Source organism: Leptodactylus fuscus, chromosome 6 (assembly GCF_031893055.1).
Source record: "Leptodactylus fuscus isolate aLepFus1 chromosome 6, aLepFus1.hap2, whole genome shotgun sequence".
NCBI classification, from domain to species: domain Eukaryota; kingdom Metazoa; phylum Chordata; class Amphibia; order Anura; family Leptodactylidae; genus Leptodactylus; species Leptodactylus fuscus.
Genome location: NC_134270.1, coordinates 153,937,690 through 153,956,145, shown reverse-complemented (window position 1 = coordinate 153,956,145; position 18,456 = coordinate 153,937,690). Strand labels below are relative to the sequence as shown.

The 18,456-nt window shown below is 41.2% G+C and overlaps 1 protein-coding gene across 1 annotated transcript in view; it reads left to right on the top strand.

Annotated features, from left to right (window-relative positions):
- Positions 1-18,173, top strand: part of GRIK4 (glutamate ionotropic receptor kainate type subunit 4) — a 187,719-nt gene extending 169,546 nt beyond the window's left edge. Inside the window, exons 13-20 of the mRNA XM_075277614.1 lie at positions 2,260-2,373; positions 3,968-4,077; positions 8,684-8,857; positions 10,966-11,131; positions 12,555-12,780; positions 13,008-13,136; positions 14,971-15,089; positions 16,676-18,173. Of these exons, the coding sequence (XP_075133715.1) occupies positions 2,260-2,373; positions 3,968-4,077; positions 8,684-8,857; positions 10,966-11,131; positions 12,555-12,780; positions 13,008-13,136; positions 14,971-15,089; positions 16,676-17,038 (1,401 nt within the window). The 3' untranslated portion in view covers positions 17,039-18,173. The remainder of the gene's footprint in view (positions 1-2,259; positions 2,374-3,967; positions 4,078-8,683; positions 8,858-10,965; positions 11,132-12,554; positions 12,781-13,007; positions 13,137-14,970; positions 15,090-16,675) is intronic.
- Positions 18,174-18,456: the final 283 nt, after the last annotated feature.

Sequence of the window (18,456 nt, the reverse complement as noted above, 5' to 3'; positions counted from 1 at the left end):
TATGCAAAACTGCTGGCCATTTAGGGTTAACAGAGCCCACTAAATTACAGTATATAGGGGTGAGAAGAAGAGAAAAATACGCAAGAGATTAGAAGCTGACGGGAATTGACATCCATTTAGTTCTCCATGACAGTCCATTAGTAAACCAAAATGATGATCTAGAAATGCAAATGTGCACATGGCCCAAAACTAACATGGTTTCAAGCACTTCATCCATCCCCGGCGTTACTTAGGGAGATAATACAAACTACTCCAGCTGGTTCTGTGCACAGCAAATGGTTTTCAGCACATGCACACTGTAATGGTGATGAGACCTTCTAATGTTTCCAAAGTAACGGGTCTAAGTGCTAAAATAAATAGGTGACATGTCCTTGGCGCTGCGCAGATCCAGCAGCTTTCCCTAATGCCTTCTTCTCATGGAGCATGGCTGACTTTTCAGGAGCCGCTGCTATTTTCCTCCGTCTGGTTCCTGCACTGACACAAAAGGCTACTCTTGAGCAAATAGACATCAGACAAGTTGTATCCCCGGGCAAGCAGCGGATTATTCCTGTACAGTCTTATATACTTGCCTGTCGCAAACTGCACATCTGCCGAAACCTTCAGAGATTACCGCAGCATATTGTGAGTAGAGAAGCAGGAAGAATCCCAGCTTCATTGTATGTGCTATCCATACTGTATAATGTTGTCATTACACCTCGCACTCCAAGAGAAGCAGGATTTAGCTGCCAGAAATCAATCTATCACAAGAAACATCACGGATCAGTATATAGAATACCAGGCAGCCGTCGAGAGGATATACTGTAATAATAGGATTTATCTTGCGCTGTAACTCTAACTCAGATGGCGCTTTTTTTTTTTTAGCTCTCGGTGTAATTTGTTGTTTCTTTTCAGTATAGAGTATTCAGTTTATAGTAAGAAAATAAGATTTACACAGTATATATATATTGTGGGGATGGTAGCCCGGTAGCAGAAACGGTGCGGTCCCAACCAGTCAGAGCAGGGACACAATATCACGTGCAAACAGCAAAATAAATAAACCGTCACTTCAGGTACAAAATAGCAAAATAAAATACAGCTTTAACGTAACGTCAAACAAAACCCTGCTCGTCCGAGCACTAACTAAACAGTATAAAGCTAACTATACATGTGGCTTACTACCAACCACATAGCACAGTACGGTCTCACCAGACAATCAGTATTTCAGGACAGACCCAGGCGCATCCTCTCACTCCCAGGATCTGCCCTGACGTGCAGGATCCACAGCCTTTTATGGCCCAGGAATCACACCTGGGGCTGAGGCCTACACAAGACCTGCACTGGACTACATATAGGTCAGAAACCTGGGAGAGATATACCGGGACTCCAACACTCTGCCTGTCACCTTCTCATAATATACAGAGTTGTTGGAACTGAGTGAAACTTTCTCAGTGTGAATGAAATGATAATATATAAAAGTGATAACAATAGTAGAATGAAAAGTTATTGGGGAAAACGTGTTCAATTGATAGGAAGCTCTAGTACTCTGTTGGGCCCTCTCTAGTCTGGATACAAGGTGAGATATGTTTGGGCACAGAGGCGTAGTTGTAGGTTGGTGAAGTTGGCGTCCTAGGTGGACATATAAATTTTCTATTTGCAATAAATTTGGTGACCAGGTAGGACAAGGAAGTGTTGCAATCTGGCAGGGGCATTATTGGGAAACCCTTGCAATGTGGGTGAGCATTATACTGTTGAAAAATGCCACTTGTAAGCTCTGCCATGAGTGGCAACACCTGCCATATGTCCTGCACATCACTGGGCAGAAAGGAACACCCCCTCTGACGGTATAGCGCTACACACAGTACTGTCAAGAGGGCGTTCCCAACTAGGCTGTCTTCTGACAGTGAAGAGCTATTGGTAAATGCACCGATAGCTCTCCCCCGGGGCTTTCTAGCGGTATACAAAACCGCATGTGTTTGAGGACATGAAAAATCCTCTTTAAAGGTTTTTAGCAACTTTACAACCTTCAGAATCACCGATGTGTCCTTCCTTACCTTTCCTCTCTCCTTGAGAGGAGATGACCTTAAGATGATCCATAAATGAATGAACTTCTGCATCACTTTGAGCATTGTGAGGACCAAAAAAAATTTTTTTTATTATTTTAAATCTGGTTATCTTCAGACACTCACCTTGAGAGGAAAGGCAGGAAAATACAGATCTGCCTGTATTCTGCTGTATATCTAGGATCCAAATAACATGTCTATAATATCTATATCTCTCCAGAAAGCAGATCTGGCTGTTGCCGGACTCACAATTACAGCAGAACGAGAAAAAGTGATCGACTTCTCGAAACCGTTCATGACTTTAGGAATCAGCATCCTGTACCGGGTTCATATGGTAAGAAACCTCTTAGGAGGACCATCCGTCTTTCTTTGTATGCTGAAGTCCAGCCTGTAGATGTTGACCCAGGTCTATGGTCGGAGATCCATAGACTACTCTTAATTGGTAGAATTTATGTCCCGTATAAGAGCTAGTTCACAATTTTTTTTTTTGAGTATTCCTTTACAGCCAAAACTAGGCATAGATCCAAAAGCCAAAATAATTATATGATTTATGACACCTAATCATTATATTGGCGTCTAATTTTCTTGTCATTGTGGTGTAGTTTTCTTAAAAATATATCCGGTGCAGGGAAACAAGCACTGCGTGAGCCAGGAATCGCTGCTGCTGCTGCCGACTGACAGCCTCCTCCTTATTACTGTGCATAGGGAGAAACCTGTCAATCAGTTGTAGGTGAGCACTGACCTCTAAGACAACTCCTATATAAAATTTCTATATATAAATGATATAGTGAAGATGGCCTTCTCAGATGTATAGTCATCTCTACCTGCTGCAGTGTGAAGTATAGGTATACACATTTGGATAACAACTTTTGCTTCCCTCCCCACAATCTATTCTAACCGAAGCCCCCACAGTAGAGGAAGCAGAAAATTTTACTTAGCACTAAGAACCATTCCTATGGTAACTCACAATCTGTTTTAGCATCTGAGCAGAGAAAATTGACATTGACTTGTCAAAAAGTTTAAACAAAAGTTATTTTTGGTCCATCCAATATTTGTCACCGAGGATACTAAGGTTACATTTAAAGGGAGTCTGTCACCAGAACTGTCCCTAGTGAGCTATAAGCACGGTCAGATAGCCAGGGTTCCGGTGAATATAACGCTTTTTTCAGCTTTTGGATCGGTGCCTCCGTTGCTGAGATATTTGGTACGATGACAGTAATGGTGACTCCAAATAGCTCATTAGCATATGAGGAAAAAGCGAATATCTCAGCAATGGAGGCTCCGATCCAAAAGCAGAAAAAAGTGTTTTATGTATGTGAACCATGGGTATCTGACTGTGCTCATAGTTCAATAGGGACTTTTGTGTTGACAGACTCCCTTTAAGCTAAATATTAGATGAGCCCACCAATTTTGGAGACACTGGCTAACTATCTGTGTGTTGATGTAGCTCTACCTGTTGGCAAAACGTGCATCCTTGGCTGAGATCAACATTCATGTGTATAAGGAGTTGTCAGAGACTTCCTTACAGCTTTCTATTGAAAATCGATTCAACATGGGAACATACCACGCGGCTAGCCGCGACGGAATGCCAATGCATGGGCCTAATCGGGAGGGAGTCTCGCGCCGTGGATTCCGCCACAAGATAAGGCAACTCGCTTATTTTTTCCACTACTAGTTAGCGGAAAAAAAGTGAGTGGCTCCCATTCAAGTCAATGGGAGCCGGTTTTGGCTATGAATTTTAAGGCGGATTCCGTGATTGTGTATGGCCAACCTTAAAGGAGCTTCATTGTCTCAGATTATCATAATTTCAATAGAATTTTGTACAAGTGATAGAAAAGGGGGGCAGGGGGAATCTATGCAAGGTGGAAACAACTAAAAAATACAAAAATAATTTTTCTTATAACATATTGATTCTGAATTCCTCCTAGGGAAGGAAGCCTGGATACTTTTCTTTCCTGGATCCATTCTCACCTGGTGTGTGGCTCTTCATGCTTCTTGGCTACTTGGCTGTCAGCTGTGTGTTGTTCCTTGTGGCTCGGTAAAATTTACTACATTTATTGCCATTTCATTGTCATTTAAGGGAGGAAATACGCTGTCCTTGGTTTTAGAGGAACATCTAGAGGCCTATTATGTGATTAGGTCTTGACATCTTTGATTTCTATTCTTGCGATGCAAGTTTGGATTTTTGCTAAAGTGATTTTCCACCCCCGAGGACCATTTTTTTAATCTTAGTAGTTTGTAGCTTCCAAGATCGGAGCTATTATTATTATTTTTTTTATAGTGGTCGGAACTCTATTTATCTGATACAAAGCCTCAAATCCCTTGTATGCCCGCGCATTTAACCTCTTAGTCACCAGCTTATTTTGGGCCCCAATGATAAGGTAGTATTCTTTTCATTTTTTTTTTTTTTGCCCATATTTAATACATTTATGGGAATATGATATTTATTTAGGTTTACTTTAGCAAAAAAAAAAAAAATTAAAGAAAATTAATTCTCGTTTAGTTGCATTTCAATTTTATGTTTTCATCAATCGAGATAGGAGAGGGCTTATTTTTTTCAGCCCAAATTGAAGTTTTTATTGGTACCATTTCGAATAACTATCATTTTTGCTAATATATATATATATATATTTATGTTTATTTATCCTGGCTTTTCTTCACATTGTTCACCAAGGAGGTATTGTGAACATAGTCTTAAAATATTATTTTTTATTTTACTTTTTTCTTTCTAAGCAGGGATCTTCATCAAGCAATACTCTGCCTGCTTCTAAGCCTCTCACCTCTGCCAGATCAGTCCTCTCTGCGCCAAGCTGATGAGATGCAAATACATCGAAACAGCTGTCCTTGGCTGAGAAGACTGTATCTGGTATAATCCCAACATCATTGCAAACAAAGGCCTCTGAGAAGGTCGGCATGATGTTAAAGGGAGCGCCCTCTATAGGTTTGTTTGACTGAGACTCTGTCTTCCTAATTACAGCGCCCTCTATTGGTGTGCATACTTGAGGCACTGACATCTTAATTACACCATTGAAGTCAGATTTGCATATTCTTCCTATGTTCTATAGTACATTGTGATACTTCTAACTTCTTACTTCTGTCATTCCTCAGGCAGGGCCTAATAGGTTTCAGTACATTTCAAACCATCAACAGGACCACAGGGTCTCCGATAAGATACAGAGATGGCCCTACTATCCTGTAAACCCCTTGGGTACTGTATTTGACCTAAGACAAGATAAGGGTTATCTCCAATCCCAGTTGATCAAGTAGAGCCTGGTGTTTAGTATGATAAGAAAGGTGCACACATTGGTGTAAAACCCCTTAGTTATTAAAAGGCATATTGATCGTTAAAGGGATTCTACCATTAAAATCAAACATTTTCTTGCTAACAGGTAGGAATAGCCTTAAAAAAGGCTATTCGTCTACTACCTTTAAAAGTCTTCTCCGCGCCACCGTTCCGTAAAAATCCCGGGTTACGCCGGTATGCAAATGAGTTCTCTCACAGCACTGTGGGTGTCCCCAATGCTGCGAAAGAAATCTCCAGCGCCGCCTCCATCTTCTTCAGGAACAGGCTCTACACGCATCTTCTTACGGGGGTTGGCTTCAAACTTCTAGGCCTCAGGCCTAGGGCAAAGCCGACTGCGCATGCCAGCCGGCCACAAGAAAATGGCCACTTACACAGTATTGTACCATTAAAATTGAATTTTAATGGTAGAATCCGTTTTAAGAGGATAAAAAAATAATGCCTTCAGGGCGGATTAAAGAGTCTGTATTAGAAAAATAAAACACCAACCACTAAAAATTATATTAAGAAAATTATCAACCCAGACGTTTATACCATAAACAACAAAATCATACAAGATAGAGGGTTCCTTAAAAGAGGACCTTTTGCCAGTACTAATACCTCATCAGATCATATTCACCTTTCCCCGGTGCTCCAGTGCCTCCCAGCGCGGTCCGTTTTTGTCTTTCACCATAAGTCCCTGCTGCATGTGACTGCTTCCGTAGCCAATCTGCAGCCTCCGTGAAGGACACGGGACATCACTACTTGTAGCATCTCGGTTCCTTCCTGAGGCTGCAGATTGGGGGATCCAGGACCTCACAGCGAGCAAGGAGTTTCAGGACCAGGGCTTCAGGACCGGACCAACCTGCAAAGACACCGGAGCACCAGGGACAGGTGAGTATGATTTTTTTTTTTCGATTTAATTTTTTGTCCGGACAATCTCTTTAAGGCCTAAGTACATGAATTACGACTTCATGTTCTATGGATCTGTGAAACTAGGCATGGAAAAAAAAAATTGGCTTGCTACATTACATGCCATATTCCTAGAAGCACTCAAGATATGGTGCCCCATGGAGGTGCCATATGGTAGCGCACACAATACATATGGAATGCCACATGGCAGTGAACAGATTTTGTGTGCAGTGTAAGACCCGTACAACAATAGATCATTATGACAAGTATCACAAAGGACAAATACCCCATTGCTTAGGTCAATGTGCAACGTAACGTACAGTATTTTTATTTTTACAGTATTTTTATTTTGGCATGGGTATAGATTTATAGAGCCCGTAACAGTTGTCCATCCAAACAGTGCTTGGGTGTCAACCAAGTACAATAAGGCACCAATGACATATCTGATTCTTCATTATTTATTGTAGTCAGTAGTTTAGCCGTAGCGTGCGGCATGTGTGGGCTGCTGAGCCGCAGTCACCTTGGGATGTATAATTGGTGGAATGTCACTAGGCTTCACTAGAATCATAATGTTAATTACCCATGCCTGCACTCCCTGGCAGCACGCTCATTAAGCACTGTAGGGCCGTACAATTATCTGTAAGAACTTACTTAAAGACAAGTAAACAATGTTCTCACCTCCTAATATTACGACCTAGGAAGACCTTGACACCAATATACAATGTAATGTTTCTAAACATGTAATTATACAATAACCTTCTCATTGGCAAGTGGAAATGTAAAATTTGAGAGGTATAAATAAGATGGCTATGTCTACTAAAAATGTCAGTAGTATATGTAAATATATTGAAAACCTGGGAATTTGGGATACTAAGACACCATTATGGACCAGTGGTTTAGTGTCCCAAATATCCATTTAGGGTCACATTTGGGTTGGAGTAGGAGACTCTGAAACAGATTCCACCTAACATCAACGGAGCAGATTATGGACCAACCTTATGGGGGATCAGGTCAAAGGACAGCGCTCAACCAAGTGGTTACAGAAATTCTTCTTTATTGAACGTATAGTATGGTACAATGCGTTTCGGACATGGAATTGTCCTTTATCAAGTGCACAATCACTGGCCCAGATGGCTCAAGCATCGAGCCATCCAGGCCAGTGATTGTGCAGATGATAAAGGACAATTCCATGTCCGAAACGCGTTGTACCATACTGTATGTTCAATAAAGAAGAATGTCTGTAACCGCTTGGTTGAGCTGATCTGCTGGTTCACTGCACATCCTTGAGACGTAACAACAGCTGCTGCCCTACACTCTGCCCTATCCAGGACCCACATGTATTAAAGACCTTTGGGTTGTTGTGACCTCCTCACAACCCATCCAGGTGAGCAGGCATTTGTCTGTCCTTCTAAGTCCACATTACCACCTAGTGATCATACACGGGGATCAGCTTGGTATCTCTTCTTGTTTTTTCCTTTCTCTCCGCCGGTTTTTCAGGTCCCCATGCAGATCCAAACGATGGAGACCGGAACGTTAGTGTCAACCTAGAGTAAGACTCTCCATTTTGGGATGTTGAAAAAAACCCTAATACATAGCAAGAGATCGGTTCGATCTCATCTGACTCATGTCTGGGGCTCCCGGCACATATGCAGCTCTCCACTGGAGCTCAAACAGAACATCTAGTATCTCTGTATTTTAATATCTGCTATTATTAGGGTTGTGATAAATGGACCTGGCATGTAAAAGAATACAGTAGGAATATTTGGGACAGTAAACCAACAGTCAATATGGGCCTGCTGGTGGCTTAGTGTCTGCAAGTCATCTGCCAAGTTCTCTGTATGGCCTATATACCATTTAGGTGAACTGTCTATCATATGGTTTAACATCCATGAATTTCCTTTATTAGCCAAAGCACACAGACACTAAGAAAGAGCAGTTTACAATTTAATGGTCCCATTGGGTATTGGTTGCACCTATCACCTGCTCTGAAAGACCTGAGGACACCTAATAGGCGCTGTTACTATGAGCACTTGGGTATTTAGATTATCCAAATCTGTTCAGCCATTCCACAGATATAAGCCCTTTTTGTGTTACTGTAAATTAGGCATACTAGCCAAGTGGGCGGTAACACTCATGACAGAGAAACCACAGTGTTACCTTCCATTTGGCTAGTATACCATCATTTGCATCAACAAAAGGGCTTATATCTTTGGAATGGCTGAACAGGTGTGGACAATTCAAACACAAAAATGTTCAGGGTGACAGTGCTGAACTTTTTTCAGAACCAGTGACAGGTCCTCACTTACATTCCCCATAAAACAACAATTCTGGAACATCTTTCTCATAACCCATTTACTCAACATGCAGCTAGGGAGACAACGTTGTCAAAGTGTATACTGTAAAATTTTCCCACCGTATTTTCTGATATGTAATGTGTATTTTGTCTATGTAGCTTGACTCCCTATGAATGGTACAGTCCTCATCCATGTGTACAGGGAAGATGCAATCTCCTAATAAATCAGTATTCCCTTGGGAACAGTCTGTGGTTTCCAGTCGGAGGATTTATGCAACAGGGATCTACCATTGCACCCAGAGCTTTGTCTACGCGCTGTGTCAGCGGAGTTTGGTAAGTGTTTTTTTTTTCCCAAGGATGCCAATATATTATAAATCACATTTATTTCCCTACACATTGACAAATCTAGGAGTCCAATAAGCTTAACTAGAGCTATATACATAGAGCGGCCATAACACTAACGCCTAATGCTGTACAGGGGCCTTTGTGCCACCAAGACACATCAAGGAATGGCTCCCCAATATCTCTGAAGATGTCCTCAATCCTGTATGTTGAAAAGTGGGATCCCCATGTATTGGGCAAGCACCAGCTTTGAACAACCACAGCCCTGTCATTGGTTTCCAGTTCTCCATCCTCGGGCCACTTTCTGTTGGTACTAGCCACTGAATATTGGGAACACCTGTTTTCTATAATGCTCCTGACCCAGTCTTCTGGCTTCACAATTTGGCCCTTGGCAAAGTCACTGATCACTTGGGCTTTCCTATTTGTCCTGCCACAACACATCATCTTCTAGCAGTGACAGAGCAGTTTCTGTGTAATAGAATACACCCCGATAGAGAGATGGCATTGTCACAAGTTAATCGATGACATTCCCTCCACCTGACAGCGGTTTTATGGCTGGTATAGATCCATATCCAGTGAGCACTGCGCAGGCTGCCACAATTTTATTCTTTAACTATATCATGGGATGAAAGGAAGTGGGAACATTTGAGCCCTGTATCAGAAAAACAGGACCTCAATAGATAATACAGCTAATATTACCTTATTTAGTTACTGTTTTCTATCTAAAGATTCATGGATCCTTCTCTTCTACTGGATCACATGATTAGAGATGAGCGAACAGTAAAATGTTCGAGGTTCAATATTCGTTTCGAGTAGCCCCTCAATATTCGACTACTCGAATCGAATATCCAACCCTATTATAGTCTATGGGGGGAAAATGCTCGTTTCAGGGGTAGGAAACGTTCGATCAAATTATACTTACCAAGTCCACGAGTGAGGGTCGGGCTGGATCCTCCGAGCAGTCTTCTCCTTGCAGCGTCCCCGCAGCATCTTCCGGCTCTGAATTCAATCTGCCAGGCATCGGGCCTGGGCAGAGCCGACTGCGCATGCCCGCACTACAAGCAGACATGCGCAGTCGGCTCTGCCCAGGCCCGATGCCTGGCAGAGTGAATTCAGAGCCGGAAAACGCCGCGGGGAAGCTGCACGGAGAAGACTTCTAAAGGTAGGAGAAGAACCAGCATTGATTGGCCGACTGTATAGCATTTGGCCAATCAATGCTGGTTCTGCATCAAACTTTTACATTCGAATAGTGAGTGGTACTCGATCGAGTATGAGTATTTCGAATACCGTAGTATTCGATTGAATACCTACTCGATTGAGTACTACTCGCTCATCTCTACACATGATCTCATTCTGAGCTGAAACTACATGGACTGTTCCACACATGCTTGCCACAAAGAAGCACAAACTCTTATCACAGTTACTTCTGATGATAAGACAAGCGCCTGTCGCAAAGTGATACAGAAGAAGCTCACAGCTCACTCTCCCTGACTATATACTGTATTTTGCAAAAGTTGTAGGCAGGTGTGGGGGAATGCTGCAAACTAAGAAACCATCCAAAAATGAAAGAGTTTATTTATTTATTTTGCTTCCTGATATAGCGCCATATTATTTTGTAACACTTTTGCAGATATTGCTAACACTGTCCCATAGAGGGTTCACAATCTTAATTCCCTATCAGTATGTCTTTGGAGTATGGGAGGAAACCCTCACACACATGGAGAGAACATACAAACCCCTTGCAGATGTTGTCCTTGGCTGGACACCCCAGGACTCCACATTGCTAACCACTGAGCTACCATCAATAAGACAGTGACATCTACAGCAAGAATCAGCCTTGGACTTTGCTTGCAGATCTTCTAGTAAAACAGTAGTCAGCCATTAGCTATCTCTCCTCCCCTCCTTCTTCACATGTTATTAGGTATTTTTACTATGTTTTTTGTTCTTAAACTTGGTACGTACTTGTGTGAACTTAGCCTAAGATATGTAAACTCTGCCTGTACAATAAATGTCTATTTGAACTATCTATGACTAGTAACGGTGAAATAAAAGGGGTCACCATAGCCAAGCTTTCATTTGTCTTTATTTGGCTCTTGCAGGTGGGCATTTACCCTAATAATAATCTCATCATACACAGCTAATCTCGCTGCCTTTCTCACTGTGCAAAGAATGGATGTGCCCATCGAATCAGTGGATGACCTGGCAGACCAGACCACCATTGAGTATGGGACAATACATGGAGGCTCCAGCATGACCTTCTTTCAAGTAATTATTTGCCATACAGTAGGCTTGGGAACAGTTATACTTTCTCTACTTCGGTTATTATAAGTAACATTACTTAAACATCAGGGTGGCTGGCTTCTATTCTATGACCTTACATAACCAGCGTCCATCTCCAAGCTCAAAAAGTAGCAGAGGTACATGGACGGTGCAGCTGGGGCATTACTCCTGGTGCTATTTGCCAGAGGCGCAAGAAAGCTACTTTCCCAGGGTATTTACATTCAGTGGGAAAGTAGTGAACTGACCTTTACCCCTGGAGAAGGAAAGTCTAGTCTTCTTAGCCCTCCTGTTTCCTTGGCTTATGTATAAAGATCTGTATGTCATCACTGATCCTGTCACCGGGTCACCTCACTAAAAAAAATATTATTATTATTATTATTATTATTATTATTTGATATAACATTATTAATGTATTATTATTATTATTATTATTATTATTATTAATATCATCATTATTATTTTGATATAACATTATACATTATTAATATAGTTATATTATTATTGTTAATATAATAAATATTGATATTATATAAATTATATATTAATATATTATTATTATTATTATTAGGTCTGAATGACATCACTGGTCTTGTCATCGAGTCTCCTCACAAAAAAATATTGATATAATATAATATTATTATTTTTATTATTATTATTATTATTGTTGTTGTAATTATTATTATTATTACTATGTACATATTGATAATATATATTTTAATATATTATTATTATTCTAAGTATTGATGTCATATAAAATAATATAAATATAGTATTATTCATATAAATATTGATATAATATAATACTATTAATACAATATTATTATTGTTGTTGTTAATAGTATAATAATTATTGATAATTATATAATATAAATATATAATTATATACTATTATATTAATATATAATATTGACCAATCATAGGTCCCCAGTATGAGCTATGTGGGTTCCGATACGAGAAATCCCACCAATCAGCTGGAGCAGGAAGCAGACAGCTCCACTCTCTGTGTAGTGGTTGAATCGAGTTACTGCAGCTTAGTAAATCCCCTTTAATCATCCATGTTGCATGGATCTGTAACAGATAGCCATGGGGTACAATGGGTCTACTGTATCTCCAAGTGCCTTATTTTCCATATATCAATTCATATATATCATGTGGGGGAAAAAGTGTTTTCTCTATTGCCTGACATACTTAGTAGTCATTTCATGTGTCTTTGTAGACGTGGAGGCCTGTGTATATGAGATCTTACGGGAAATATTTTTTTCTAGTTTAAGTTTGCTTTTAGCTCTTTCCAGCATTAGTATATTCAGTGATCTAACCCCATCTGACATTTCAGTGTTCCCAAAAGAAGAAAATGATCACATCACTTGTCACGAATATAAATTGCGGCATTTCTCTTCTTTCCCCCTAGAATTCTCGATACCAGACTTATCAAAGGATGTGGAATTACATGCACTCCAAGCAGCCAAGTGTATTTGTGAAGAGCACAGAGGAAGGTATAGCCCGAGTGCTGAACTCCAATTATGCCTTCCTTCTGGAGTCTACCATGAACGAATACTACCGGCAACGCAACTGCAATCTTACTCAGGTCGGGGGGCTGTTGGACACTAAAGGCTACGGCATTGGCATGCCCATAGGTATCATACAATTTAACTATTTTACGTCTTCAAGGCTGTTTCATGGCTTTACAATAAGGGAATATTTTCTCTTTGTTACTTTGTTACGTCATATTAATAAAGATTACGATTTAGGGTTCTACTGCTCTAGGGTTACCCTGTAGGGTCTGGAATAGTATTTAGTACATGAATACCGAAATAATCATCATGATATCATGTAAAATAATACCTATTTCTTTGCCCTGAAGGCTCAGTTTTCCGAGATGAGTTTGATTTGGCAATCTTACAGCTTCAAGAAAACAACTGTCTAGAGGATCTGAAAAGAAAGTGGTGGGATGGAGGAATATGTCCAAAAGAAGAAGATCACAGAGCGAAAGGTAGCCATGTTCTTCTGAAGACGATTCTACAAACCTATTTCTGACTTGTTATAAACATAATGGTTCTTCTATGGTCTTCTGAAATGACTACGTAGTCTAGGTTCACACGTGTGCTTGGGTTTACGTTCTTTAGGTCAACTTGGTGACCTGACAATCGGAATACCAATCTCCTTAAAGGGGCTCTATCAGCAAAATCATGCTGCTAGAGCCCCACATATGCGTGAATAGCCTTTAAAAAGGCTATTCAGGCTCCGTAAATGTTATATTAAACTACCCCCCAGTTTTAAAATAATAACCTAAAAAAGAATGTGCTCTACTTACGCATCGTGCACGCTGGGCGGGCATTCAGGGAGTGTCTTCATCTTCATCCACGCCTCTTCTTCCTCCGATGCCCTCCAGTCCCGTCCCCCTCCGGCGCTTGCTCGCGGACAGTGATAAAAAGAATTAGCTTGGGCGCATGCGCAGTAACATGCGGCTTCTACTACGGCTACTGCGCATGCGCCCAGGCTATTTTTTTTTATCAGTGTCCGCGAGCGCCGGAGGAGGACGGGACCCGAAGACATCGGAGGAAGAAGAGGCGGGGATGAAGATGAAGACACACCCTGAATGCCCGCCCATCGTGCACGATCCGTAAGTAGAGCACATTCTTTTTTAGGTTATTATTTTAAAACTGGGGGGTAGTTTAATATAACATTTACGGTGCTTGAATAGCCTTTTAAAGGCTATTCACGCATATGTGGGGCTCTATCAGTATGATTTTGCTGATAGAGCCCCTTTAAAAAGTGGTTTCTGCAGACCCCATAGACTATAATGGGACCACTGAGTTTCTGCCTGAAAAATGTAGAATGGAGGACGAAATCCCCAAATGGAATTCGGGCACAGGTGTGAATCCAGCCTTAGTGGGGTGTTATCAAGCTTTTAGCCTGGTGGAGGACAAATGATGGGCTCTTGAACTTGGTAAGGAAGTTGATCGTGGGGATTCTGCTCCTAAGTAATGAGATGACCATTATTAAAAAACAAAGAGAAAACACAGCCCACTCACGGTATTTTGCCAATGTTGACGCTTAACGCGTTTTTCAACGAAGAGGAGATGCACAGAGGCATGGAACATGAAAGGAGAAGAACATCCAGCAGTCGATCCCGTCCAGTTTAAGACATAACGTTTAATATAGGAAACATCTTTACAAAAAGAAGTTAAAAATTGTATATAAACCCATAACAGAAGGTGGCGTCCGGCTGATGCGTTTCGGAGACACGACTCTCCTTAGTCATAGCCTAAATTAAAAGTTATGTTTTAAACTGGATGGGATGGACTGCTGGATCTTCTTCTCCTTTCATGGACCATTATTAAACCCTGAGACCTCAGTTCTTCTAAACTTTGAAGTTTGGTGGTTCTGCTTAGGGTTTTATGGTCCAGCTTACTGGTAGTCCTAGATAGCTTATAGTATTCCAGGCTGGAGAATGAATTTATCTACATGTCAGATGAGTGTTTGTAACCCAAATCTAGGAATGAAGATTACACAGAGATATGGTATAATGGGAAAACGAGTGCTCCGGCGGACATGGCCACCAAACAACTTATTTGCTCATTGTTGTCCTTCTTCATAGCAGGAATTTCCACCCTGAAGAATAGTAAAAAAACTGCAGGCGCTCGTGTCTAGAAGAAAATGTGTCTCACCAGGGTACAGAACATTAGCCCTTGTAAAGTCTCCATCTGCTCTATGTATTGTATAAGAGCTCTACTGTATGGATTGTTGCTATATATACATGTTGCTGTACAGCAGGGTATAGGAGCACATTTTCCTGACCTGTGGTTTTATCTTTTTATTCTCAGGTTTAGGGATGGAAAACATTGGTGGCATCTTTGTAGTGTTAATCTGTGGTCTAATAGTGGCCATTTTCATGGCAGTACTTGAGTTTCTGTGGACGCTTCGCAATTCTGAAGAGCCCGAGGTAAATAATACATCTTATTTAGCATTATGCTATCTACTTCTGCTTTAGATTTTCCATTTTTTTATATTATATATTACCATAATATATTAAAGTGACCTTCCAGGCTCCCCCTTACTAAGGCTCCATCCACTCAGAATATATGTAGAAATTACTAGATAATCTTCTTCTGGTGGTTTAGTAATCTGTACTTGTAGGGTTCTGCCATCATTCTCCTCCATGCATTGATTTCCTGGTGATCCAGTTATAGACTTGTGTTTATAAACAGCAGCCAATCAGAGGGGAGAAAGGATCAGCCTGACCCAATGATGAGGCAGTGGGCGTGTCTCAGACTACCTTAGACTCTCTATAGGCACTGTAACTCAGCTGTAGTCACAGATCATGATTCTCCCATGGAGCTACACGGCTACCATCAGCAATTTCAGGGCTCCATGCAAGCCAATTTTGTGGCCCCCTCCCTAGGCGTACATTACTAAGTTCCATCCTGGTTATATGACTTAGCGGGGTCTAGAGTTGGCAAGCTATGTGACTCAACAGGTGGGCATGGACTGAATCATCAGGGACCTCAGACCAATGTTCCCCAAACTGTTCAAACCTGGGGCATCCCCACTGTATACCCCGCACAATATATAAGTTTGCATCATCAGTAGTGGCAGTGCCCAACACAGTATAATACACACCAGTGGGCCTCACACGGTTTAATACTTCCCTGTGGCCCACACACAGTATAATGTTTCCCAGTGGCACCCATACAGTATAATAGTCCCCCTATAGTACACAGTCCAGTCATATTAATGTGACCACCGCCTACTTTTGACGTCAGTGTTAAATAACCAATCGCAGAAGGCACGTGTCATCAGCTATCTGGGTGCACTCATCATTGCGGAAGGCACGATGGATCAACACAAGTATGCATCTATCCTTGTGGACCATGTTCACCCCTACATGCGAATTGTTTTTCCTCAGGATGATGGCATCTACCAGCAGGACAATGTGACGTGTCATAAAGCTCGCAGTGTATGTGCGTGGTTTGAGGAGCACCAGTATGAGTTTACCGTACTCCTTTGGCCAGCAAATTCCCCAGACTTGAACCCAATTAAGAATCTGTGGGATCAGCTCGATTGGGTTGTTTGCGCCATGGATGCTCAACCGCGTAACCTAGCGCAGCTGGTCACAGCACTGGAGTTGGCATGGCTCAACATCCCAGTGACCATCATCACAACATCCCCTCTCTTCCTGCACGACCAGGCAGCGGTCCGCTCTGCCAAAGGTGGTTATTCTGGATTTGGACAGGTGGTCACATTAATGTGACTGGATTGTGTATAATGGTCTCCAGTGGCCCCCATACAGTATAATAGTTCCAAGTGGCTCCACACAGTATAATCATCTCCAATGGCCCCCATACAAAAAATTGGTCCTTATTGACCACCAGTACTATCCAAGTAGTAAAATATCAGGAGGACACTATTTGAGATCATGCCTGGACAGTCACTTTAATATTATAACTATTGTGTACATGAAGCCAACAAAAAAAAACCTTCTTACGCTTCAGATTGTTCATTATTTTTTTAAATCTTATATTTTTCTAGGTTTCTGTGTGCAAAGAAATGGTGACAGAGTTAAGCAACATAATTCTCTGCAAAGACAGTATGCTACCACGTCGTAGGCGTGGGGCCATTATACGTTCTAGATCTACTATTCAAGATGATAGGAGAGGACGCAATACTAGTATTCTCAGTAATGGTAAACTATGTGGTGGGAGTGGACCTGACCCACTGGCACAGAGACTGGCACAAGAAGCAGCTCTAGTCGCCCGAGAATGTACACATATTAGAGTATGTCCAGAGTGTCGCCGCTTTCAAGGACTCAGAGCCCGTACCTCTGGGGGATCTCCAGCACAAAGTGAGGAGAGTTTATGGGAGAAGACTACAAACAGCAGTGAGCCGGAGTAGAAGGCCATGGCCGACGGAGGAGAAGCGAGACATCCAGTGCTGTTTTTTTAGTCATCATTTAATTATACAATGAAACTTTTTACAGCTAGACTAAAATCCTGTTAGTGGATTATCCAGAGTACAAAAAATATCACCCACGATGGATTTCCGCGATCTGAGCTGCCGTAAAAGTTCCCGACATCGTAAAACTGATGGTTTGTCATACAAATTAGCAGAGGACTAAACCTAGTCACGTGAAATCATTATTTTTGGATCTTGAGGGCCATTGTCTTCCTTTTCCCAAAGTCATAAACACCTAGAAGCTTTTCTTATTTGAAAACCCACGGTGTCTGTAGTTTCAAGCAAAAACATTTTGTCTAAAATCGGATCTGGTGAGAATAAGTTTGATCTCTGTTTTTGGTCAGGAAACCCGTTTTGGTGTTTTAATCAGTTGAGGATGTTTTACCATGGCTTCATGTGTGTCTTTGAAGGTTGTGTTACGCCAGTATTCATGTTCTGTAGAGAAAGTCGAGCCCTATATGAAGTGTACATCCTGGCCACGTGAAAAACTCTACGACGTTGGTGTCATGGGGTAAAAAAAAAAAATCCTCATGGCTGTCATGTAAATACAGAGCTTTGTCATTGTGTACTGAGAATAAGAGCTAGATTTACTAAACCATAACTCAACGAAAGGAAATTTTTGTAATATACTATAGTAGTAAGGTTTACAGGACAACGGTAGAGACATCGCTATTGGAGTTGAGCGATCAGGATCGGAAAAGATTGGATCCCGATCGGCAATCAAGCAAAGTTCATGATCGGGATCAGCTGGGAAATGATCGGAAATTGAATTTTGAAATCTCAAGATCGGCTCAACCCTAAAAGTGACTTTTCCCATAGAGAAGCATTGACTAGGGTTGAGCGATCGGGAAAGATCCGATCCCGATCGGCGATCGAGCAAATTTCACAATCGTGATCGGCTGGAAAATGATCAGAAATCAGATTTTAAAATCGATCCTGAAATCTCAAGATTGGCTCAACCCCAATCACTATGGTTAAAACCATATGACAGTTGTTACGTATCACTTTTCTCTACAAAAACATACAACTTTCATAAGGTCCCTTTGGTAAATCTACCCCTTATTGCATACAAAAACAAACAAATCCACTCCAGGAATCCATAAAAGCTGTGTATGAAAGAATTATAATGATATTTTTTTGAAGAAATCTACAATTCTATGCAATTTCTGTAAAATAAAGAGAACAATTCTTAGTATGTTTGTATAGATGTAATGTATGTCCATGGGGTCTTGAGACTTATAAGATGTAGGCCAAGGTATTTCTTGCCGTAATTTTAGGTATTTTTGTTGGTTTGGAAGAAAAGAAGAAGAAAAGAAGACAATCCATAAACAGGTATGAGAACAATGACTTGCAGGAAG